At 48.1% G+C, this 26,091-nt stretch overlaps 2 protein-coding genes across 14 annotated transcripts in view; one reads left to right on the top strand and one right to left on the bottom strand.

Annotated features, from left to right (window-relative positions):
* Positions 1-26,091, top strand: part of LOC149353843 (uncharacterized) — a 615,886-nt gene that overhangs the window by 462,913 nt on the left and 126,882 nt on the right. The gene's annotated exons all lie outside the window — the stretch shown is intronic.
* On the bottom strand, positions 5,016-14,071 carry LOC149353845 (zinc finger X-chromosomal protein-like). 13 transcript variants are annotated; one of them, XM_089582894.1, is made up of 5 exons: positions 13,210-13,509; positions 11,714-11,783; positions 6,690-7,590; positions 6,432-6,558; positions 5,017-5,892 (listed from the first exon to the last, which is right to left on the bottom strand). In XM_089582894.1, the coding sequence occupies exons 3-5, from the start codon at positions 6,712-6,714 to the stop codon at positions 5,352-5,354; spliced, it is 693 nt and encodes a 230-aa protein (XP_089439020.1). In that variant the 5' UTR covers positions 6,715-7,590; positions 11,714-11,783; positions 13,210-13,509; the 3' UTR covers positions 5,017-5,351. The 13 variants fall into 13 exon arrangements, 12 of the variants coding, with proteins under 12 accessions (XP_089439016.1, XP_089439020.1, XP_089439017.1 ...); XM_089582891.1 differs by lacking the exon at positions 11,714-11,783 and adding an exon at positions 8,406-8,841; XM_089582892.1 differs by lacking the exon at positions 11,714-11,783 and adding an exon at positions 8,413-8,841.

Here is a 26,091-nt window from a genome sequence, read left to right as displayed (position 1 = left end):
GTACAATAGCCAGTACAACACGTGTGGGAGTACATTGGTACAGCTAATATAGTATCAGTGATAGGCACAAGACAATTCAAACTCAGCAGAAATGCCCAGAAAGCAGGAACACGAAAGCGGGTTATCGGTCGCGAAGAAATTCAAGTTCTTTTTTGAGAAGGGCGACCGATGCCTTACGCAGCCTGCCGTACTAGATATCTCAAAGGCCTCCACAATTTCCCGGGTCACCCTATCGGAAGCTTTCCCGATAACCACCGTAGAACGAAGGAGAGGGCGGCACTGCCGTTTCTTCTTATTCCTGTCTATGTAGTGTTTGCATTTAAGGCAATGCAATGACGGGTTTGAGCCTCCATTTGAGCCCAAGGAATTTGCATGCTCTCTGAGCCTGTCATTGAGACAGCGCCCTGACTGGCCTATGTACACAGACCGACAGCTGAGTGGAACCTTATACACCACTCCAACAGTGCAGGGCACAAACTGTGTTTGGTGTTTCGTGACACATATGTTCTTCATTCCTCTCTTACCCTGGCACCTGCTGGTCATGGCACACAGGCGGAACAATTTCAAAGGAGCTGTAAAAACAACATCAACTCCGAACTTGTTGGCCACCCTTTTGACATTGTGCGTTAGCTTGTGCACATATGGGAGGACTTGAAGAGGCCTTTTTCTCTTGCCAGCCTGAGGTGAGGAACATTGACGGCCTATTAAGCCTTCTAAATTGTCTAAGCAATGACTCAATTGAGTCATTGCTCAAGCAATGAGTCATCCCCATGAGCTCCTTTAAAATCTCAACAACGTTAGCTAAGAACATGTGCAACGTTTTGTACACTTTTGTAATCAATTTGGCTTTTTGTTTTGCTTGCATTATTTTTTGTGTTACTTGTATATTTAACCAATAAATTTTTGAAGTTTTGCACACACAACTTGGGCACTTTTTTTCGTTGGGAAGTATAATCGTTAAGCTAGTTTGATGTATTACAATGTGCAGTGCGTTAATTATTTATTGAAGAAATAATATTTATTTTAAAACACTCAACATCAGTCATATTTTCGTGGTAGGGAAAGAGTTGAATAGGCCTTCTGTTTTCATGAAATACCCAGGCATAGGACAAGCGATATCTCCAAACCAGAGAAATCAAAGCTGCAGAACTTGGCTTTTACGTTCTGCTGGAACTCTGAATTATCTGCTCAGTTTCCTCTGAACTCAGTACATGATAAGCAATGCCCTCTTTACCAAAGGCACATTCCAGAGGGTCAACAGGAGCACTTGGTTGCACTCCCATAAGTGCTCTCATAAATGGGCGCACTTTCGTTCATTGGTAGAACAGGAAAAAAAATCACAAGGCATTAAAACGTAATATTGTTGCTTTTATCCTTTTTTTGTTCTGCTGCTCTTCACATGCCCACCTTTTTCTTCCTTTGCTCAAGCTCCACTGCCTCAAAAGAAACTGCCATCTCATACCGCACATATGGAGCGAGTGACGACGACAGGTGCAAGCTGCAGCTGCAAGCTCACAGTTGCCACTTTGCACACGCCGTTGGCACCTGGTGGAAGTGGACTGCATCGCTACTTTCATGGCCATGAGCTATTCCTTGGAGCTCCTTTCATGAGCTATCCCTGTAAGGGTGCAACTGACTAAAGCACTACACTTCCTGCTAGACAGTGCTTGACACGGTAGTACCAGTCACTCGTGCCACAGGAACTGTAAGCAATGTTCTGAGGGCTTCCATTTGCCTCACATGCTGCACTGGCTGAGTGTTAAGGATGTTCAGCTGCTGAGCCCGAGAATGGGTCAAATACCGGCTGCAGTGGTTGCATTTTGATGTAGAGAACGTGCATCAGACGTCCAAGTGCTGTGCATTGCCAGTGCATGTTAAAGGCGCAGTCTACTATCGGAGACAAGCATAAAAACATTGGCATATTCTGGTAGATCACACCACATGATGGCGATAAGGAGAGCAGAACTTGTGGTTTAGGCAAGAATTTATATTTTAAATGGGCAAAAAAGTAAGGTCTGAACAGATGGTAATGCCACACTGTGTTATCTCGTAGCGGCTAACATTGCAGACATTTGCCGTGACCTGAAGTGAATATACTGTGTTTCATGACTATGCCTGAGCATCATATAGACAGTTATTTTTGTTCATGTCCACTTAAGACAGCATACTTTTCACTCTTTCAATTGCATTTTTTGTTTAAAGTGGATTGATTACCTTTTTAAATGTTTTCAAAAAGTCACACAACAGACATCACCGTTGCAGCAGCAATGGCAACGCTGCAGAGCACTGCCGGCAAAAGCTTTTGCTGGCATCTGCGATAGATATCACCTGTATTTTGAAAACCACATTTGTGCTCTCAATCATAGCATTAATAAAACTGAAACATCTATGTTAATGTCTACCTCATTATTGCCGTCTACCATAAGTACGTAAGACTACCATATGGAAAAGTTATAAATTGTTCTCATGTGTTTCACAGCGCCACAGATGGGTATTTGTTTATTTGGGAAAGAAGCTTTCGACTGCCACAAAAAATTTAGTTGATGAAAGTCATTATTAAGCTGTCCCTTTAGGGCCCAGGTGGCTAAAATCAATCTGGAACCCACCATCCGCTATGGTGTCCTTTTCCTTTTCACCCCTCCTCCATCCCTTTCCCCACAGCCGGATTCAGGTGCCAACTTCTTTTCCCAATAATCAATTGTGATAGTTATATCTCGTCTTGATGAGCAGCCTGAAATATCTCTTTCTCCACACACACGTGCGTACACACACACACACACACACACACACACATGCACACAGGGGCAAGTGCTTGTCCTGTGTGCCCTTCTAGTTTTTTTTATGCTACTGTATTCATCATGAACCATCACCAACATGCCTAACTTTTCGCCCTGCTAAAAAATCTAACTCAGAAGTCAGAGAACTACTCCTCTGGCTCAGCCCACCATCATGCAGAGACGTTTTTGTTGTCACCAATTCTGCACGCAAATACTTTTGCAGACATAGGTCTGCATAGCAGGCAGAAAATAAAACATCGACGCTCCACAAGAGACGAATGCACTATACACCGATGTTTTCGCACGTCATAACCTGAGCATCCATAATCGCAAAATGTACTGTATGAAGCAGCAAGACGCAGAAAGATGACGACGCTGCTGTTGTCGCGGAAGAAAACAGTTCGACGGCCGTGTAGCCAAGATCGCGTCACGTTGCACACACAGCTAGCGGTTTCGAAGCACAGTGCCTACACGAAGTGCGATCAAAATCGGTGATGGATACGTAACACAAACAACGTCGTATAAAAACGCTCGCTTCGGTCGTGATCACTGCAACCAGTGAGACCAGCTGCATAACGCCAAGGTGATTTCAGCATACGGAAAACACTGCCTGCGTAGTGAGCCTTCGCACGTGCGCATTTCTCTGCCTTGACGGAGAAGCACTTGCTCCGACCGCAATCGCTTTCACTTATCGGACACTGTCACTGTGCTGTGTAGCTTATGCACGCACAGGAAATTCACCATGAGCTGCCTCCTTTCTCCAAGGTGAGCAGCCGTTCCTTGTCGCTTGGAATAGCACCTTGGAATCGGCGCACTTTGACCATTCAGAGGCAAATATCCTGGGTCCAACTGGGCAGCTTGCACTGGTCTTGGAACCACTAGCTTACAACTGCCCGAAAACATCGTGATTGCCGCCGCAACCTTTAAAGCGGCCATTTTGACTGTTGACGGAAGTGACGTCATGTCACGTGACTTCTCGGCGTTGTCTGCTCGAGTGCGTGTACGGGATATGGTTTGGCAATACGCGGGCGGGCCACTAACCAAGAACGTGGCTTAGGGTGAGATGACCCGGGCCTACTCCAACGGTACTCCACAACATCGACGGTTTTTGCCAGACTCTTTCGAGGTCGTACTAGGCCCCCATCCCCCGGCGTTCCGCAAGGCCGTTAAGCCTGCAGCCGGCCGTGAGGTCGCTTCCCTGAGGCGCCGTTTCAGAGCCTGGCTACTATAAACCCCCGCGTGGACTTGGTTTCTCCGTAGCCAGAAACCGACGCATCGGTAGCCAGACTTGCACACCCCCGCGTGCGGAGGGAAGTAGCATGTATTTGAAACCTTCCGCTCTTTTGACATGCCATCCGGGCCGGATTTCGCGAGTCCAACCTGAGTATAAACCCAGGCCTGCCTCCGCTCAGGCATCGTATTCATGCACGCCACTGGCCCTCACAGTCGCCTGCGAGTCGCTGCCACTCCCATGGGGTTTTGCATCTCCAGAGGATGGGCCCCGGCCGTCCCATCCCCACTGCTGGCATTGCACCGGAACAAAGCCTAGTAGCCGAAACTACACCGGCCCGTATCCGGTGGCAGGGGAGGCCACGAGCAGGCTGCACAGTCAGATTTCCCCCCTGCTTGCACTACAGTCAGATACAACTTAAGTCTGGAGGGATGCTCCGCCCACAATCGGCCTCCGCGCACAGAATTCTTCCACGGTGGAAAAATATTCCACTGCTTAAACGTTCCTTGTTACCTAAGCAAGAAGCTTATCGCAAGAAAAAATCATGAGCTCTAGACTTCTGATACATGAATTGTTTGATATAGTCAAACATTAAAAAACTGATTTCGTTTGCTGTTGTGATTGGCCAGCAGTGTGATACAGGATGACACGGACCACGGCCTAGTGTTAGCAACTGCTGTTTTTTTTAAAGTTATATCCTACTATAGCAGTCATGGTTTCCGAGGACTGCTGCTGAAATCATCCAACAACAAGGCCGACGTGGTTCTCTGAAATACCACAAGTACGACTACAGTTAGGCTGACAAGGAACACACAGCACAAGCTATACCATCTAAAAAGCATTAGCTAGTGCAACAAAAACTTTTTAAGAGGACACTCTAACTTGAAATAGTTTTTCATGTAATTCTCAGTGATCAAGTATGAAACATGAAGCCATTTGCAGTTTCAGGTGCTTTTTCACAAGGAGATGGAAATGCATGTTTTGTTCTACATTCAAGTTTATTTTCACATGGTTCACTAGAGCAACTCAGCGAGGATTTCATACTTTGTAATCCAATGAACATACTGTGTCCACCAACATAAACTCGCATGCTTTACAGGAGTGCCACAAAACAAATGCCGCAAAAGAAATGGTCACCGCTTTGCCGGTTTTGTCAAGAACACAGTGCGAAGGTACAATCTGAATGTGGCTGCACACACACACGGAAAAACTGCTAACACTAACAATAATTGGGAAGCAAGCAGGCATGTACACATTTCATGGCACTTGGCTTTGCCGAAGATAATAAAATACTATTGCCGTGATGGGCTCTTTTACATTGCATTCAATACCGTGGTCACTTGCTAAATGTTCAACGTTGCATGGCTTGCAACACTTCTAACAGTACTGATGTCGACTATGTCGCGCTGGTTGCCTTCCCCTTCAGAACCATGCTTCGCGCGCATGTGCTTATTAAGATGGACTGTAGTACTCATGCCTTGGCCACACTGCGGGCAGTGCAGCTTATACTGGCCACTGTGTACCTCTCTCTTGTGATGTTTGACATGGTGCTTTGCCTTGAAACTCATCTCGCACTGAGAGCAGGCGTAGGGCATTGCATCAGTGTGTTTCAAAAGGTGCTTATTGAGCCGAGCAGAGGTGAAGAACCCTTTTCTACAGAGGGGACACACGTGCGAGGCTTTACGGTCGTGCAAATGCTGTCTGCGGTGACGCGTTAAATCAACTGAACTGGCGAAGCTCTCGGTGCGCACGTAAGGCTTTTCTTCTATGTGACTTAACAAGTGCCGGGTAAGGTTATCTGGCTGACTGAAGCCCTTCTGGCAGATCTTGCACACGATGGGCCGCTCGCCGGTGTGCGTCCTCTTGTGCTTCTCCACAAGTTGCCTGCGTGGGCGGGGATGAAATAAAGCAAGGGTGGGGAAGAGGGTGGGCACTTATTAGCATGGCAATGCCAATGATGTGCACTAGTCAGAAACAAGAACCAACTGCACAGCCCTGCACCAACTGCACAGTGCTGCACAATCATCCCTATGAATTTGCTGTTCAAGACATCGGGGAAGCGAATTTTCTGGAACACCCCTCTATTCTGTCGCACCACCATATGCGCTCTTTCTGGTGCCCATTCCAAAGTCAAAATCCTGAAAAGACCATGTTTCTCACTGCGTACCGATGCATTAGCAGCACTGAAACATGTGCATTCAATGTTTGACTTTCATTTCATTTTATTCCATTTATTTTCCCTTAAAGGCCCTAGGGCATTACATAAGGGGGGAGCAAACTCAACATTTGTACCAACGAAGACAAGAACACTACAGAGAAAGAAAAAAAATAACAGTAAAAAGGAATAAGAATGTACAGCAAGTAAGTGGCGCCGAAAAGGTTATACAATATGTAAGAAGTATGGGCAGTAGGAACAGCAGTACCTCTTCTGGAGCCCAGGGGGGTGATCTTGCTGCCTATGCACCTCCAAGAGTGCTTGCCAAGGGAACTCTTGTTCAAATGTGCCGCGAACGAAGCCCAACTGTGGGATGGGCCCACTGTGTTGATAATCTGGGTGCAGAGCAGAGAACGAAAATGCCTTTACTAACAACTACCACACCTGCACTTTGCTCAAAGCACTATTTTTCTGAAGGCCGTGACAAGCAGACCATAGAACCTTTCAGCCGCCCTTTTTGACCTACCTGCTGTGTACTGGGCGTGCCACATTCATCACACAGGCAGACATTTTTCCGATTACAAACACCAGAAAGATTTCAGGGCGCCATGTACCGAAGAAGTTCCCAAAAGGCAAAACATAAGTGGAAGAGATGCACTCACAACGATAGACAAATAATTTGCACATGTAAGCATGTTTGCAACACACAGAATGAGTGGTTCAATGATACTGAATTACACATCATAGCTTGAGACCCACAGAATCATAAGCATGAAACACAGTCTTCTAAAGGAAGTTAGGCGCGTCACAAAACCTGTTCGGATAGAGCAAGTGAATATGTGAGGCAAGGAATATATTTCTTGGCTTTGAGCATGCATGCCTGTGGTGCCAAAGTGAAGTAGTTGTTTGGTTGTAACTGCTGCATTCTGGTGGCCTGCGGTTGGCCTCACGAAACATAACTTGACGAAAGCTATATCCATGATCCTCAAATATATAACACTGCTTTTCTACAATGACAGTTTAGGCATTAGATAACAAGCTCCAAAATTGCATGCAGCATCAATACATATAGCAGTTTCAGTTATAGTATCCTACAAAACAACGAAACAAATGTTGTGCTCCTAAACAGTGGCAAAAGGTCACAAGCTTCAGCTTCTCAAGAGTAACCAAAAACTTCCAAAAACTTCGTAAGGGACAGTTCTGGTTCCAACGACTTGTCTATTTCAACTTTCAAACCTCAAAGCATTTGTGCCCAGAGTGGCTCGAAGTTCTTGTGTAACGTAGGAGCTCACGCACAATGCATTTAAGAAAATGTGCAAAGTTCACATTCCACACACAGTTCATGTCACAGATCACGTCAACAACTGTGCTACAGTCGTGGCCTCAGTGGACAGCTGCTGAAGTCGTCGCAAGGCTGATGTGGCTCTCTGAAATGCCCAAAACATTCATGCTGTTAGGTAAAATGTAAACCAATTTGGCATGTTACATGATCAAAGAACTGCTGGCTATCACTACACAAGATTACGAGCTTTGCACTATCATATGAAATTTACTTTCTCGTGTGCTAGCATAAATGCCTATCCGAAAATTTATAGGGCCCCTCCCAGTGACCAAAAAGTAACAGAAATAAACTGAAGGGACACACGACACTGGTTAATGTTTATTTGCATGTTATCTGCCATTTAAAATGTTTTAACTCGATGTCATGAAGTGAGCCTGGCATAAAAGGGGAAAACCAGGAAAATAAATCTATATGGGATGTACGTCATAACTGGATTATGTACTGTTCTGATGTTTCGTAGCAGTTTTCTCTTCAAGTTGTATTTTTTCTTTGTTGTGTTCCTGTCTTCATGATAACGTCATTGTAAAGAAAAATACCTTGTGCTGTGGCACTCTTTGCCCAAAGCTGCCTCAGCACCATTAAAATTCAATGCTATGATTACCGTTGTGATAATGTCATAAAAAAGAATAACAAATATGTATTTCAAATGCCCAGAAACGATACTAAGGCCTTGGCACCGGCACAAAACAACAAAAATAATGTAAAAGATTATTACACTAAAAAGATTAAGAACGAAGAAAGGAACACATTCAACCGCAGGAAAGTAATGAATGTCAGGCATCAAATAACAATAATAATATAAACAATAACTCAAGATGTCACACATGCAATCATTAGTGTCTAACTCTCCCTAGCTTGCTGCTACTTGTACCACTTAATAAATTTTCATCTTTCACTGACCACAAACCTTCTATTGCAGTTATCAATTCTTTCTTCAGGCGTCTGACCAAAGCTCTCACAGCTGCTTGAAGCTGCTGCTTTACGGAGAGTGCATAAATAGCAGTGTGGGTCACAATTTTACAAAAGCCAAGACCAAAACTATCAACCACAGCTAGTAGAGACAAAAAAAAACAAGCTGAGAGCATTGATTTCCTTCACCGAGAGCATAGGCATTGTGTATCAGGGTTTGAACATATATATAGCCTCAATGCATTTACAAGCAGCAGTCGCAATTACGAGATGCTGAGCAGCAGTAAAATAACAAACTGCTGCACAGGTGTTTGCACAGGAAAGAGCTGTAACAAGTTCCAGCCATTGCAACAGTTCAAGCCTTGCAAATACTTGGCACAGGACAGCTTTTCTTGCAGTCACGATCCTCAAAGCCTGGCTCTTTCCCCTGCAAATATTAAGTCTCTATAAGTGCTGTAACTATCAAATAGAATATGAACTATGTACAAGGTGCAGGTGGTTTAAAAATGTGTGGCTGCACTAGTGTACATAAAAATTGCTGCAAAGCATGTTAATGCCAATAAATGTGACAAACACATGAACAGTGAAGACTGGCTGGGACAGGTGTTGTAGCAGGTGTATAATTCCATTCTGTCAACAGTACAGCACCCAAACTTCGGCTTCACCGCCAAGCTTGTCTCGCAGCTTTTCAAACTGTGATATTTGCCCCAAAGTATCTAAATTCTAACCTGAAACCTAAACCTAACGACACATGCAAGGGAAATGGTAAATGATTTATGTACTGGTAATCACCGGTGGAAAAAAAAAGAAAACGCATATTTTGAACAAGGGGATTCCAACTGCCATCTTATGCGTTAAAGAATGCAGTGCTAATCCACTCCACCCCTCATCCAACAGGAATAGGTGCTTTTAATTTACAGCCTTATCCGCTCTCACAAAATTGTTTATAATCGCTGCTAGGTGGCAGTTTTTAACTGGTAGCTGTGGGAGTGTACAGTTGAAAGAACGGAACCAGGAATAGCAAAAAATTTGCACAAGAAGCCAAGATCTTATAGGACTGTTGCTGAAATCATCACAGGAACAAGGCCGATGTGGTTCTTCGAAATGATACAAGTACAGCTGCAGTTAGGTAAGCCATGAACACACAGCACAAACGAAACATTATCTGAAAAAACATCTAAAAAACAGCTAGTGCTGTAAGAAGTTCTAAGGGAACCAAGTCACTTGAAATAGTTTTTCTTTAAATTCTGAATGATGAAATATGAAAGGTGAAGACATTCGCAGCTCATAGGTGCCATTTCATAGATGCAAATGCACGTTTTGGTCCATATTCGAGTTACTTTTCTTGTGCTTCACTACAACAACTGCGCGAGGATTTCATACTCCGTAATTCAGTGAATGTTCTGCCGCCACAAATATGCACTCGTGTGATTTACAAGAATGCTACAAACAAAGTGGTGGCTGCTTCATCGCTTTTGTTATGTTTTATGGGGTTTGATGTCCCAAAGCGACTCATACTATGAGGGACACCGTAACGGCGGGTTCCAGATAATTTTGACCCCCTGGGATTCTTTAACATGCCCTGACATTGCACAGTACACGGGCCTCTAGCGTTTCACCTCCATCAAAATATGACCGCAGTGGCCGGGATCAAACCCACATCTTTCATGTGAGCCAAGCACTATAACCACTGAGCCACTGCGACAGCTTTCATCGGTTTTGTGACGAATGTGGAGCTAAGGTGCAATTCGAATGTCGCTGCACACACGGGCAGGAAAACCGCTGACAGTGACAATGCTGAGAAACTCGGAAGACTTGTACACATCTTCTGCCAGAGACTTAGCTTTGACGAAGTTAATATTGCCGTTATGGGCCCTTTTAGATTGTATTCAAAACTGCAGTCACTTGTTGAATGTTCAGCATTGCATGACATGCAACAGTTCCAACAGTACTGATCACTGCAGAGAAAAAATTCAGCACGCTAGAGCACAGTGTCGGCAATGAAGGATTCCTTAGTTTACTGATATGCTCGAAAGTCACAGGCCACTTTCCTCGAATTCCAGTCAATCGTGTCTCCTTTTCATAGGCACGAGAAGCTACAAATTCCTCACACTCGATGCTTAACTTTTGAGCAAGACCACTTTGAGTGTTTCTGTGACTGAGCCTGCAGAGTTTGCTCTCTGCAGCATCACACTAAAACTTTGGGAACTAAAAGCACGCCATGAAATCTACACTACCAGATCAAAGCATTCATGCGTTCTACGAGCTACAAGAAGTATTCAAGGGCAAATCTGAATGTGGGACATGCAAGAAAATGGGTTCTCATGCAAAGCGTATTGAAGCTTAGTTCCAACTTCCGAAGATTCAGGTTTCTGATGTTTAAAGGCTACAGAGAAAGATTGTCTATGCTATATATTAAAGGTGCACCACTAAAGAGGAATCTGAACTAGTCTTCACAGCGGGAACCCGATCTACACGTTCCGAGCATTCTTAGAAGCTTCGAATTATTGTCCTGTGAGGCCAATTCCCTTAATTTAAATTGGCATAAACGTCCCGGCTCCCGCCTTTTTTTGAACTCACCGTAGGCAGTAGGAAGAGACCACTAACGCGTGTAGTGCCTTTCAGGCAATCGTGTGGCAGCTTCACTTTCTTTTTTATTTTATTTTCTAGGTTTCCGTGAATAAATAGATCCAGTCACAGACTACATAAAAATACGCATGGACTCTTTGCTTTCGCCGATCGCTCCGCCGATGGCAGAGCAGCGAGCCGCCACGGGTCTGCCTGAAAGGTTGGATAACTCCTCCTACCCTCTGCAGAGAGTTCAAAAAAAGGCGGGAGCTGGGACGTTTAATCCAATTTAAATTATGAAAATCGCCCGCACACGACGATTTCGATGAACGCGAAGTTCTACAGGCCCGTGTACTGTGCGATGTCAGTGCACGTTAAAGAACCCCATGTGATCGAAATTTCCGGAGCTCTCCACTACGTCGTCCCTCATAGCCTGAGTCTTCGGGATGTTAAACACCAATAAATAAAACCAAAGTTTCTAAGAATGCTCGGAATGTCTAGATAGAGTTCCTGCGGTAAAAAGACCAGTTCAGATTCCACTTTAATGCACCTTTAACCTCCAATGCTGTCTACTCAGTATTTTGGACAGCTTGCTTTACTATAGTGGCCCCAACATGCACTCATCACATTATGGGTCAGCTTCTAAGTCCAATGATGATTTGGTTTTCATGGGACAGAGTATTTTCGGTCTAATCAAGGTGGCATCAGAGACCCATTTCCAAGCAACTCACCCCAGAGAAGCCATGCACCAGGCCAGAGGAAAGCTTGCACCTATTGGAAATTGGTGGGTACCCGGTGGCACTGGGAATCGAACCCCGTACCTCCCGCAGATGAGAAAAAATGCTCTAACGACTAGGTGGTCACCGCTGCAGTCACTTTCATCAAGTCTACTTGCACAGTGAGACATCTGACAGGAATGCGCTGCCTCTATGCCTATGCTGTTTCTTCATCTATATCTACCAGAGGGTATAAGCCTCTACCTCTATGCTTGCGAAATATGCTGACAATTCTGCTTTTACAAGCCTATATTCAAGCATACCTGTCATTTTTTTTAGTTATGAGGTTGGTACAAGCTGGAGTATAGAATTGAAGCTTGTCGTGGTGAATAAGTTACCAATAATGATATCGAACATGCAAATTTCTCCAAAGAGAGCTTTGATAAAAGAAAAAATAGCGCAAACATCAGGTGCCTGTGACAACTCTTTATAAGACTTTACTGAGATAAGTTGGTTGTTATCAAGCAAAAACGGCAAGAACAGCCAGCGTTATTTGATTGTTAAATGACAAAGAGCTGCAAAGAGTTGTTCATCAAAATAAGTGCTCGGGCACCTATTGCGTCACGGAAGAGATGTAGAGCGGCACTAAAGTTTAGACACTTGAACTCTACGAGGTACATACCCCATGCATTCTATAAGTGACTTGGAATCCTTTTCTGACTACATATACGACAGTTGTTAAAAGCAGCTTTTTATGTACAAATTGAAAAGATTGGCAAGGTTAGTTTTCTTACACAGAAAAATCCAAACTGATATGAGGCGGTGCATAATGCTTATTTCAGGCGGAACAATGATGACCCGCCTTTGAGTGCATATTATTAGAAATCAGCGTAGTAGACAGTTAATTGGTAGACACAAATGGATTCATTTGCTTTCCTTGCAAAAAGACCAATTTGCAACACCTCTAATTGGCATCCTGTTCTTTAAGTCTTGTCCCTCGCTACATATATATCAGCATTTCGAGCTGAAAACAAGTTCAATGCAGCTTCATTTTCAAAACTACCGAGCATCATTGGATAGTGTCTGAAAAAGTACTTTGTGCAAATAATTAGAGAAAACACGCCAGAATGCAAAGCTTTCAACATTAGGTCGCACAAAAAGTGGCATATAGGGCGTTCTTCACTGGGCGTCATCAAGCGGGTATCTGCAATGCGCTCGGCAGGTTCGCGGCAGTGATCATGTTCCTGCGCCGACGTGCATCGCGCCTCATCGAATCGACATGACAACTGCACCGTTCGATTTCTCTCTTTAAATACTTTCCAAGGATATGACTCGTATAGGCACAAAAATATTACAACTTTTGCAACCAAACACAATCGCTCGCGTGTTGCCTAACCTTTCCGGACCGACGTACTCTAGAGCGCTCGTGTACTGTTGGGAAAACTGCTCTCCTAAATGCCTTCGGCAATGCCTTGCTGAAATGCTTACGCACACTGCCTTCGCAATCCTACCTTCGAATGCCCACGCACTCGCGCCAGACTTGATTAAATCGACGAAGCAGCCACCACCACCACCGTAGAGCACAAAAAGGCACGCCACTGAGGACAGTGCGTTCATTCCATAGCAAAAAAAAAAGAAATGAAACACTCGCACAAGCACTGTAACGAAACGCCAGAAAAAGAACGCGAACAAAGAGTCAAAACCCCATTTCCTAATTCACAAGAAAAGTGACAAATTTAAGTTGCTCAAGTCGACACACGTGGAGGAAGGAAAAATCTATGTCGACACAACTTTCACAAGCTATGGATTGCTTTGGCTTGGCTTTAAATGTCTTGGAATATTCTCTCTCGGTGGTGGCGCCCTTCCTGACCACAAATCTTTGTACGACCTCTATGCTCTCGCATATGCAGGGCTGGATTAACTCCAACCGCCCAATATCACCCTGAAAGCTGCACTAGCACCTGTTTTAAGCATGAAATGCTTTTAGCTCCCGTTCTCGGCAGTGTGGTGACGTCACGCCGAGACCGAGAGCCATCATCCGGGCACTGAATTCCACTCATCCGGGTTTTAAGAGAATTGTTTATTGAACCCTCGATCAAAAAGGGACGTCCGTCACTCTACAAAAACAAAGGTACATTATACGGCGACTGACGTCGCCCGGTGCTCACACACACACGCAGGGAACTTAAGCGTCCAAAACCACAAGATGTCCAAGAAAGTTCAGAGGTCCATACGCGCGGGGGAAGCACGCCGGATGAAAAAATCGCGCACAAAAGCCCGCGCACAAACATCGCGCACAAATGACGCGCACAAACGTAAAGCGCGAACAACGCGCACAAACCTCGCGCACAAACCTCGCGCTCGAACAGAACGACGTGCGAACAGAACGCGTACCACACAGGCGCGCCACACTTAATATGGCAGGAGCCGCACCGACACACGGCCCCTGCCTGCGACGATGAAGCGGGTGGACCAGCGCCGAAGGAACTGGTGCTCCTCCAGCGACACGAGGTCCACGCAGGCTTGGGCCAACATGCGTGGACGTACCCGCTGTAAAGTGGGGTACATGGCCCTCTGTGGTCGTCCTTCGCCACACCTCTCTGGCGCCACAGCACGATCGAATGCCCCGACGCAAAGTAGCAGGCGTACGAAAGGATCGTGAAACCTGGAGTTGGGGCCGAGGGTCGCTCCAAACATTATAGACATGAGGACCCAAAATGTCCTGGCTACAGAACACTCAAAGAGCCCGTGCGGCAAGGTTTCTACGAGGCCACATTGCGGACATCGGTTGGAGGGGGCCACGCCCCAAGCCGCCAGGCGATCTGCCGTAGGCAGGGCCAGCCAGCCCCGCAGCCAGCCAAAGTCTCGCACGTACGTCAGGTCCCGCCATCGCACCTCTCTCCTAAACGCCAATTTCTCCTGTGGGGCTTCTTTTATCCCAGTCAAAAAAAACATTGGAACCAATTGGACATTCCAGTTGGAACTAAATGGACATTCCCATTGCTTCCAATTGGGTTTCCCAATTGGAACCAATTGGTTCCAGTTGTGTTTTTAGCCCCCGACTAATTGGATCCAACTGGACTAGCCAATTGGACCCATTAAGCCAGGCAGTTATTTAACTCAGAAAATATTCACAAAATATGTTACGTTCATTGAGAAAGGTAGCTAAATGTTTGAATAATATGCTCTAGGATCATGGATGAATATTTCTACAACTTAACACATTGTAATGTGCAAAAGGAAAACTTATTTATGAGGACTGCGGGGAGACACTCTGCCTAGTGCCAATCAACATTTTTCTACGGAATTGAAATTAACATGCTTTTATAGAAATCAAAGCCAACAGACACATATGCATCACACACAAGCAACACTGCACATTCAGGCACTATATAGCAGCATACATTAGCTCAATATGTACATCCAGAGAACACACTTCTGCTCCAACTTATATACCCCACATATGAGGCTCATGCTGGGGCCGATGGCGCTTGCCCACTGAGCGCAGATATTTAATTTAATTTCAGCTCCAGTGGTGGTGCAGGGGATGAGTACAATTTATTAGGCTAAGCTGCTGATAGCTCTCATTGTAAGTACCATATTAGTTCTACCTTTTTCGTCAAACATGCAAACATTCATTGGATAAATTGGGTGCAGTTCGGCGGACCAAGTGGATGCAATGGGTAAGACCAATTGGGCTCACCAATTGGAAACTCAAATGGTCCAATTGGATAGTCCATTTGGACCATCCAATAGACGATATGCGAAATGCGCAGCGCCATCTCTCGGCGCTCCGAGAACTAAGTCCTCCATGTTGGTACGGTAGAGAAAACGAAACCGCTGCCCAGCGTTGGGTTAAAACGGCTGCGCTTAGTTTGAAAAGTAAAATGCCGATGCAGTGTTGCGCTACCCTCTCCACTGTGAAAAGACAATACGATGAGTGCCAGAACTAGGTGCGTTCCAGCTTTTCGCTTTTCTATTTTTTTGCTCCGTCCCAACGTTTTAGTAACACAAAACGCCATGCGAGGTATCATGTGTCAGCACGCGGATCAGTGCGCAGCTTTCGCTTTCTGCGCTGATTTTTGACAAATCTCTCGAGGTGATTTGCGTTTAAATTAAGATAAGGACCACAGCCTTTGTTGTCTCTGATCAAAATTAGAAGCCGATTTCGTGCATTTATCAACTCTCCGGTCGGGCGTGAATATATATGGACGCATACTTGAACAGCGTAATAGAGAAGGTAATTTTTTTGAGCGGGCCAATCGCTCGTGCCGTGGCGAAATAAGTTCACTCGAAGAACCATATGCCGATTACTGCTTAGTTTGCTACGTGTTCAGTTGAGTTTTTCCCGGGTTCCATTAGTTTTAGAAGGGCGAGCAAACTCTCTGGACCATACGCATATGTTATGCGCGTTAAGGAGTCTTTGTGAAGCAATACACCCTACGTATAAAAACTGAGGTGCGAATGCTTTATTTCTTGAGGATTCCTATACCTTCGATATCTGCGGCGACTAAAATCTAAAAAAAAAAAAAGAAGCGAATAATATAGCTACTTTATTATGAAGGAGGGACGCATTTCTAAGCTAGAAAGTACGTGCAACAGTGTTCTGAAAACGCTTCAGGCCATAAGATTTTATTATTGTTGTGGCAAGCTCCAACAGCTTGCTTCGCAACAAAGCCATTTGTCCAAGTTTGGGAGTAAGCTAATTAAGTTTCGGAAGCAACCGAACATGCTAATTTCGCCCCTGCACACACAGCTTGACCAGCGTATCGAGTCCGTGCATGCACCTACAGCTGTAGCGTCTTTCTCTAATCAAGCCGCCGCGGTGGCTCAGTGCTTATCTGAAAAAAAAAAAAAGCTGCGTCTTTGCTTACAATATTTTGAATTATATGTGCATGCCTACTTTCCTCTTGTTAATGTCGACTGACTGCGTCTTAAGCAGGACGCGGTTTCAACGAATTGTGGCGAAAATCAACCGACGCCGGGCTCTGAAACGGTGACGTTGAAAACCGCCGATGCGCATTGCACATTACAGTAAAGGAATCGAATTACGCAGCTGGTCGAGGGTCTTGTGTGATTATACTGCAATGCACGAAGCTCCTGGCGTCGGCGCGAACGAAAGTTCGCACTGTCACAGAAGTTTGTCAACACACGTGCGCACTCACCGCAAAATAACCGCTGGCTACCCTACCAGATGAATTCGCGTCCACCTGTGAATAAAATAGCCATGATAATGCGTGATGCTTGAACTGGTGCTTTAATGCGAGCATTAAAACGACAACAGCACATGGTCACGGTTCGACTTTCCAACCCACTTTCGAGTGCCGATTATTGCGATCATCAGCGCCAGACTTCAAGCGAAGCTGAGGGCGCGGTAGGAGTAAGCGGGCACTTATTGAAAGCACCTACATTTGGTCAAAGATCAGCTGTGAAAACAACGCTGCAGCTGAAGCTTGCCTGTTGAAATTCCACTCGCAAGAAGAAAGTACGCATAGCAAACGATGCACCAGCTCGACCGAGCCAAGACGGAAACCGGAAGTTGTGGGCGCGGTGTTGCCAGACCGCCAAGCAATTTCGCATATCGTCTATTGGAACACCATTCCAATAGACGATATGCGAAATGCGCAGCGCCATCTCTCGACGTTCCGAGAACTAAGTCCTCCATGTTGGCACGGTACAGAAAACGAAACCGCTGCCCAGCGTTGGGTTAAAACGGCTGCGCTTCGTTTGAAAAGTAAAATGCCGATGCAGTGTTGCGCTACCCTCTCCACTGTGAAAAGACACTACGATGCGTGCCAGAACTAGGTGCGTTCCAGCTTTTCGATTTTCTATTTTTTTACTCCGTCCCAACGTTTTAGTAACACAAAACGCCATGCGAGGTATCATGTGTCAGCACGCGGATCAGTGCGCAGCTTTCGCTTTCTGCGCTGATTTTTGACAAATCTCTCGAGGTGATTTGCGTTTAAATTAAGATAAGGACCACAGCCTTTGTTGTCTCTGATCAAAATTAGAAGCCGATTTCGTGCATTTATCAACTCCCCGGTCGGGCGTGAATATATATAGACGCATACTTGAACAACGTAATAGAGAAGGTAATTTTTTTTGAGCGGGCCAATCGCTCGTGCCGTGGCGAAATAAGTTCACTTGAAGAACCATATGCCGATTACTGCTTAGTTTGCTACGTGTTCAGTTAAGTTTTTCCCGCGTTCAATTAGTTTTAGAAGGGCGAGCAAACTCTCTGGACATTACGCATATGAAGCAATACACACTACGTATAAAAACTGAGGTGCGAATGCTTTATTTCTTGAGGGTTCCTATACCTTCCATATCTGCGGCGACGAAAATCTAAAAAAAAAGAAGCAAATAATGTAGCTACTTTATTATGAAGGAGGGACGCATTTCTAAGCTAGAAAGTTCGTGCAACAGTGTTCTGAAAACGCTTCAGGCCATCAGATTTTATTATCGTTGTGGCAAGCTTCAACAGCTTGCTTCGCAACAAAGCCATTTGTCCAAGTTTGGGAGTAAGCTAATTAAGTTTCGGAAGCAACCGAACATGCTAATTTCGCCCCTGCACACACAACTTGACCAGCGTATCGAGTCCGTGCATGCACCTACAGCTGTAGCGTCTTTCTCTAATCAAGCCGCCGCGGTGGCTCAGTGCTTATCTGAAAAAAAAAAGCTGCGTCTTTGCTTACAATATTTTGAATTATATGTGCATGCCTACTTTCCTCTTGTTAATGTCGACTGACTGCGTCTTAAGCAAGACGCGGTTTCAACGAATTGCGGCGAAAATCAACCGACGCCGGGCTCTGAAACGGTGACGTTGAAAACCGCAGATGCGCATTGCACATTACAGTAAAGGAATCGAATTACGCAGCTGGTCGAGGGTCTTGTGTGATTATACTGCAATGCACGAAGCTCCTGGCGTCGGCGCGAACGAAAGTTCGCAATCACAAAAGTTTGTCAATACACGTGCGCACTCACCGCAAAATAATCGCTCGCTACCCTACCAGATGAATTCACGTCCACCTGGGAATAAAATAGCCATGATAATGCGTGATGCTTGAACTGGTGCTTTAATGCGAGCATTAAAACGACAACAGCACATGGTCACGGTTCGACTTTCCAACCCACTTTCGAGTGCCGATTATTGCGATCATCAGCGCCAGACTTCAAGCGAAGCTGAGGGCGCGGTAGGAGTAAGCGGGCGCTTATTGAAAGCACCTACATTTGGTCAAAGATCAGCTGTGAAAACAACGCTGCAGCTGAAGCTTGCCTGTTGAAATTCCACTCGCAAGAAGAAAGTACGCATAGCAAACGATGCACCAGCTCGACCGAGCCAAGACGGAAACCGGAAGTTGTGGGCGCGGTGTTGCCAGACCGCCAAGCAATTTCGCATATCGTCTATTGGAAACCCAAATGGTCCAATTGGATAGTCCATTTGGACCATAACAATTGAAACACCATTCCAATTGGAACCAATTGGAAACTGAACTCGTCCAATTGGAACCAATTGAAACCCATTGGAAATCCAATTGGTTCCAATGGTTTTTTTTTTACTGGGATGGCCAGGAGCTCGCATGCCCGAGAGGCGTTAGTTGAAATAAGCTCCACCTCTGGCAGCGCTGCGGAGAGGGACCTGAGCGTCTGACAGACTCGCTGGAAAAACCGAGGCTGCTGGAAGGCTGTCGGGCCGACACTCTGCTCGGGGAGGAAAAGGGAGCGTGACGTACCGAGTAAGTATGGCAGGAACGCCCTGCCCGGGTAGCCCGCCTGGTTAGCCAGCTCGCTGGTCGCCCGCAAAGCAAGCACGTTGCAGAATGTGGGCAGGTGGGGAATTCTGAATCCCCCCATGTTAGTAGGAAGCCGAAGGAGCGCGCGCGCTACAGACTCCGTCTTTCCTGCCCAAAAGAACGAGCCACATAAAGTGGCCAAACGGCGCATGAAGGTGCGGGGTGGGTGGGCGACGCGAGCGACATAGTAGAGTGGGGCGCACACCGATGCGCGGATTATGAATGCGCGCTCCGCGAGGGAGAGACGGAAACGCGCCGCCACGGACAACCGTTTCTCAGCGGTCTCTCTAAGCCGGGTCCACGTCTCGCGAGCCGGCTCCCCGGACGCGAGGAAATAAACCCCTAGAACCTGCACCGCCGAAACCCACTCTACGTCACGCAACAGGTCTGAGAACGCGCCAGAACGCAACGCTCTACTCTTGCCCCTGTTCAGCGGGGCGCCGGACAGCTCACTGTACACTTGAAACAGCCGCAAAAACGCTACGTAGCTCTCCTCGTCCCGCAGGAACAGGGACACATCGTCGGCGTATGCCGAGACCTTAACCTGGCCGTGGACCGGCAGCGGGAAACCGCGCACGGACGGGCTCGCAGCGATATGCGACGCAACAGTGGGTCGAGGCATAGAACGAAAAATAGGGCGACAAGGGGCAGCCCTGCCTAATCCCTCTGGAAACATAAAAAGGAGCGCTGATCGCTCCGTTAACGGTCAGGCGGGCCGTAAGCCCCGAGTAGAGGAGCCCGACTCTATCTACGAAGGCTGATGGAAAGCTGAAAGCCTCGAGCACACCCAGCAGCTAGGTACCGGTGCTCGATATGGTCAGAAGCTTTGGACTGGTCAAGCGAGACAAAACAGCCCGGGATCCCCGCTCTCGAGGTGAACGTGGACAAGTCACGAGTAAGTGCTAGAGCAGAAAACACCGAACGGCCCGGCACGCTGCACGTTTGCACTGGGCTGACCACCGAGGGCAGAATCGCGCTCAACCTGTTCGCCAGCAGTGACGCCACGATCTTGTAGTCTGCGTTGAGAAGAGTGATCGGACTCCACGCCTGCGGGTCAGATGGGCACCCGCCCAGCTTCAGAATGAGCGTGACTCGGCTCTCTCTGAAAGACTCTGGTCGAGCTCCGTCCGTCAGAAAGCTGTTGACCATATCGAGCAGAGGACCCTCTAAAACATCGTACAGCTTCGCATAGAAACTGACGGGGATACCGTCAGGTCCGGGGGCCGAGGCAGCATTCATTCCAGCTACTGTCGCGCTGAGCTCGTCTGGCGTCGCCGGCGCGCAGAGCAGCTGCGAGAGCTCGTCCTGGACTGCGGGGAGACCCTGGCAAAAATCGCGGAGTGCGTCGCGGACCGCGGGGTCGCCTGCCCGCTTGACACTGGATGCGAAAAGCTGGGACACGTGGCGTGTGAGGACTTCGCGTATCTCCGTCGCGCTGCTGCTCGTGGCCCCGTTGGGCAGCGCGATCTCCGCAATGAATGCGGGCGCATCCTCTTCGAGGGCACCTGCGCGAACCTGCCGCAAGACCGAGGGATCGGCTACGGGCCTACCCTGAACGAGGGTTCGGCTGGCAGCGCGCGCCGATTGCCGCAGCAGCGTCTCGTAGCGAGCCTTCAATAAATTGTAATAGTCCCGCATGGCGAATGTAAGCGGCGCGCCTCTCTTGACTATGCGGATGCGAGCCAGCGTCTCGTTGAGTTCGCGGGTGATGCGTGCTCTTCGCCGGTGGCCTTCCGCGATAAGAAGTGCGCGCCACTCGCCCTTTCGCTCATCCCACGGCACTGATGGATTAGCGCGCGCGCCCGGAGCACAAAGCGCACGCTTCAACGATGTGAGACTGGACCAATCTGTCAGTAGGCTGGCGTCCATTCGCCACAAGTCTACTCGTGGGGCGCACCCGCCGAAATCCAGCACTACTGACAGCGGTCGATGGTCGGTGATGCGCGGAGTGCCCGCGGGAAACGCGAGTACGTCGCACGAAGCTACATGACGCGCGAGGACGGGCGGGAGCAAAAACTTGTCGAGCCGACTGGCCGACATCCCTCTCTCCCATGTGGCCCCGAAGTTATCTCCATGCGACGAGACCCATGCGTCGGTGAGTCGGAACTGCGCGCATAGGTCACGCAGGGAGCGCGCGCCGGCGCAAGGCCGACCCTGACCTGGGCCACGTACATCAAGTGAGGGCTCCAGCACACAATTGAAGTCGCCCACTATGAAAGTGGGGTAGGAGTCTATAGTAGGACACAACTTAAAAAAACAGCAGTTGCTAACACTGGGCCGCGGTCCGCGGCGTCTTGTATTACTCCGCTGGCCAATCGCACCTGTAAGCGAAATCAGCTTTTTAATGTTTGACTATAGGGGACCGTAGCTTCGCAGGGGGGCGCTGCGGACGCCAGTGAAAAGCGCCCTCTCCGACCGACTCCCTATTTTTGTCCGGGCAAACCGGTCACCCCTCCCATTGAGTAGCTGCGCGAGCAGCGCGCTTTCCCCTGAAAAAAAGCTAGTTCTGCACGTACTTTGCACGTGTTGGCCAGCCTGCAAATCTCTTTGTGCAGTCCCGAGCTTTTTCCCTCGTGCTTGAACGCTGGCGAGCTTCTGAGGATTAGCAAAATGTACAGGGGCGCTAGAAAAAAATGCGAACAGCACGGCGCCCACGCGCTGCGCAGTCGGAATTTATCTTCAATGCGTTTTTATCTCGGTAGTAACAAAAAGACGCTAGAGTGGTACATTATTGTATCACGGATGTCTCTAGCGTATTTGTGTTGCAAGCCAAGCATAAGCGTGACGAAAATAAATTCCAACAGCGGAGAGCCTAGGCACTCCGCTGTTCGCACTTCTTTCGGTCGCGGCAGTACGCTCTGAGATGTAGGTTAAAAGAAATAGTGGACAGTGAATTTTTTTTTTCGCTGCGAACTTGAAAAAAGAACTGCTAGTGGATCAGGCCCACTACGTGAAGCAGATTGTTGACGAAAAAGCCGGTACCGTAACGGCGAAATGTGTATCGCAAGTAAATGACGAGATCATTTAAGACGTGGAATTCGAGGTAAATACCATTTTATTTTTTTGGCACGGCCATCTTCGCAAGATGCTTAATTTCGTTGGGTGACTGAGCACTTCGGTGCATGCAGGTTTGTTGGCCAAATAATAAGGATTTTGTTACGTGTTTCGATGAATAATGATGGAAATAATTTTTATTTTAACTTAAAATAAAGTGGCCTTAAGGCGACACGCGAGGCTGAGGAGAAAAACGAAAACACGCACGAAATGCGCCTACCAGCTGCTTGCTATATACGGCTAAGAGAAAAAATGCTCTAGTTTGTCAATCGCTACAACGGAGATAAGCGGTTCGTATATTTATTTTAATTCCGATTACAGCGCACGCGCATCCCCAAAACAATTATTTGCAGAGCCATCGCTCATATGCAAATGCTCATTCATGTGCAAGCAAACATTTTGATTATTTTTATTTTTTGAAATTTTTTACATATAAAGCAACTTCGAAAATTGAGCCCGGCGTCACAAGTCGGAACATTCAGGCGATCACTGACCTTGCCTCACACGCGTCTGCATAATGCTGCTAGCTGCAGTCAGTCTCCAAAATAAAAAACGGTAAAAAAAAATGAGTTTCGTTAGCGCGAGCTTTACTAAACACTGCATGCTTAGTGAATTACAGCAAAAACTGCGCAGAAATAATATTACGCGTGCGACATACCAAATGTGTTTAGTAACAGGAAAAAGCTTACTTCACCCTGCCCATAGCAGTTATCGAGGCCTGCCGTTTCTCGTTCTGATCCATTTCATACGCAACAATTCCGGACAAAAACATTTTTGAATAGTAAAAAATGTATGACCGCATTTTTTTTTCATATACTGGAAGATTTGACTATAGCAATCTCCCATCTATAGGCTTGCATTTTTTTTTTCGTATTAACGTTTTTCCTATCGTCAACTGCTCGATACGAGCGATGAAAAATATTTAAGATTTTGCTGCATATAGAAAGGGTGGACCATTACCTTCAATATTTCCGTTACTGTACGTTACAATTTTCCAATATTAATTTTTTTTTTCCCAAGAATGTAGGACATCACCAGGAAATCTGTAGAATTACACGGGCATTCCTTGGCCGTTGATGTTCAGAGAACTATTGTGACAGCCGCACACACAACCAGTTTCTCCACTCTTAGAACGTCGCGGAATTCACAGCGAGCGGCAACACCACTTTTGTGCGCCCGCGAGCAGGACGGCACGTGCTCACAATGAAAGAGAGAGTGCCAGCTGCGCGAGCAGCACGCGCGTACCAGCCGACAGGCTGCTGGCTCAATGCGCTCCGCCGGCGACGTGCCTGGACAGCAACGCCAAAATGACCGGCAGGCGAGAAGTGGCGCTGGTGCAGTGGAAGCAAACTTCAGGTGCGCTTCCCTATATCAGACAATCCATGTATCAAAGTTCTAGAGATCATAATTTTTTTTCTTGTGATAAAACTTCTTGTTTACGTCACAAAAAACGTTTAAGCATCGGACTACGTGTTCGCCGTCGAGGAATTCTGTGCGCAGAGGCTGAATGTGGGCGAATCGAGCGACTCGAAAAACGACGAAGAATCGCTTCGTTGCGCCGGCACGTACACATGCAACCAATGCCCTCACCCGTCTGCCGTTAAAGGAAAATCGACGGCCAAAGTGCGACCGTCGACGCCGTGCGTGCAATGTGCGCCTGAACGGAGAGAACTATTGATAAATACGACACCTAGACCGCATGACATTGCGTCGGTAAGCGAAAAGAATGGTGGCACGAGCAAGCGATTCTTAAAGCTGGTAACATCAAGCGCGGTGCGGAAGTTGCACTCCTGAAGGAAGAGAATGTCGACGCCCTGCGCGCGAGCGAAGTGCATCACCTCCCTCTGCTTATCCAGCGACCGAAATCCCTGAACGTTCAGGGAGAGGAGATGCACCGTCGCCATGATGAAAAAGCAGGGCGCCCACATTCCGCCGACAAGTTTAGGGGGCCCCGCCATTGGCGGAGTCGCTCGCGCGCGCCAGCTTTTTGGGGACGGACGGATCGGCTGAGCCGTCCGAGTCCGCGGACTGCGACAATGCGTGCTTCCCCGAGACCCTACTCAAGTCCATGGGTTCTGCGGAGGGTAGAGACTCGGTGGCATCTCTCACCGCACCCTGCAAGGCATGGTCAAAAGGTGTCGTGCACGGGTTGCGGTCGGTGGAGTCCTGGGCCTTCCCCTCCGCGGCCTCTGGGCGTGGTCGGCGCCGTGGACCTCGAGGCGGGCCGGCGGCGCTCGGCAGGTCGGTCGCTCCGGGATGTTCGCAGGGGACATCCCCGGTGAGGCGGAGCGTCGCGCCACGTGAGGGCGCTCCGTCGCTCTCGTCCGCTGTGGTGGAAGAGTCGTCCTCGCCAGAGGAGGACGAGTCTGACGAGCTCGTCAGGGAGATCGGCGGGAGGTCGCCCATGTACGGGAACGTGAGCGAGTCCGTCGACGCGTGTCCGCGGTGTTCTCCGGCTGCTCCTGCGATGAGGCTGCAGGCTCTGGGCCGGCCGGGGTTTCCGACACGTGAGTGGTGGGCGTGTCGTCGGCCTGGCGTGGCGCGGTCTTCGCAGGGGGCGCCGTCGCTGGGTCAGGAACCGTGTCCTGCGGCGGTTGCGCCTCTGGCGATGCCGGCTTCTTCTGAGGGCCGCCAGAAGCGGCCGCCGCCGCGTAGGAGCGCGGCCGCAGGCATTCGGCCGTGGCGTGGGCTCCGGAGCAGCGTCGGCACGCCGCCTCGCATCCGGCCGTTTCGTGCCCGAACTCGTAGCCGCGGGCGCACCGTGGCGTGCGGCAGGCCGCGCTGACATGTCCGTCCTGGCCACAGCGTGAGCAGACCTTTCGGACGCCCCTCTAGTCGAACATGACGCGGTGACCCTGCACGGACATGAAGTTAGGTACCGCCTGCTTCATCTCCATCCTGACGAGGCGCTGGCCGTTGCTCACGTGGCGTCGCCCCTTCAGCGTCGGATGAGAGCTCTCGAGCACCTTGCCGTAGGGGCTCAGTGCCGGGACCGCCTGGACCCTCGCCCTTTCACAGCGGCCAAGATCCTCGGTCCGTGGCCACAACACTCAACTGCCATCAAGGCTTACAAGGCACTCTTTCGCTTTTTGAGAGAGACTGCCTTGATTGACAGACTGCGATTATTTCCCTTTACTTCTCTCTTTCCTCTTTAATTCCCCTCATTCCCTCCCCCTGTGCAGGGTAGCCAACCGGAATCCTTTCTGGTTAACATCCCTGCCATTCCCTCTCTCTCTTTAGTTTAATGTTTACATTTTTTCCCCTGTATTTTTCATGCTGGTGTGACTGACCTGAATGACCTGAACTGACCTGACCTGACTCCCCTAACCTGACTGACCTGACTGACTGTATGACTGACCTGACGGACTGACCCGACTGACTGACTGACCTGTCCTGACCTGACTGACTGACCTAACCTGGCTGTATGACTGACCTGACTGACCTGACCTGACTGTATGACTGACCTCGGGGCCAGCGCCGCGTCCCCAACGAACAGCGGCACCCGGAATGCCGTTACGTGGACCACGGAGGGGCCCACGCAAGGGA

Source organism: Amblyomma mixtum, chromosome 3 (genome assembly GCF_055824585.1).
Source record: "Amblyomma mixtum isolate Tamu chromosome 3, ASM5582458v1, whole genome shotgun sequence".
Lineage (NCBI taxonomy): Eukaryota > Metazoa > Arthropoda > Arachnida > Ixodida > Ixodidae > Amblyomma > Amblyomma mixtum.
This window is presented reverse-complemented; position numbering and strand designations above follow the sequence as displayed.

What these genes read in the sequence shown, in the direction of transcription:
- LOC149353845 (XM_089582890.1), bottom strand. Translation starts at nt 13,315, where the DNA reads ATGAACGCACTGTCCTCAGTGGCGTGCCTTTTTGTGCTCTACGGTGGT. An exon ending in GAGTGCGTGGGCATTCGAAG is followed by an intron (nt 6,559 to 13,209) that starts GTAGGATTGCGA and finishes CTCTGCACCCAG; the next exon opens with ATTATCAACACAGTGGGCCC. An exon ending in CCCCCTGGGCTCCAGAAGAG is followed by an intron (nt 5,893 to 6,431) that starts GTACTGCTGTTC and finishes CCGCCCACGCAG; the next exon opens with GCAACTTGTGGAGAAGCACA.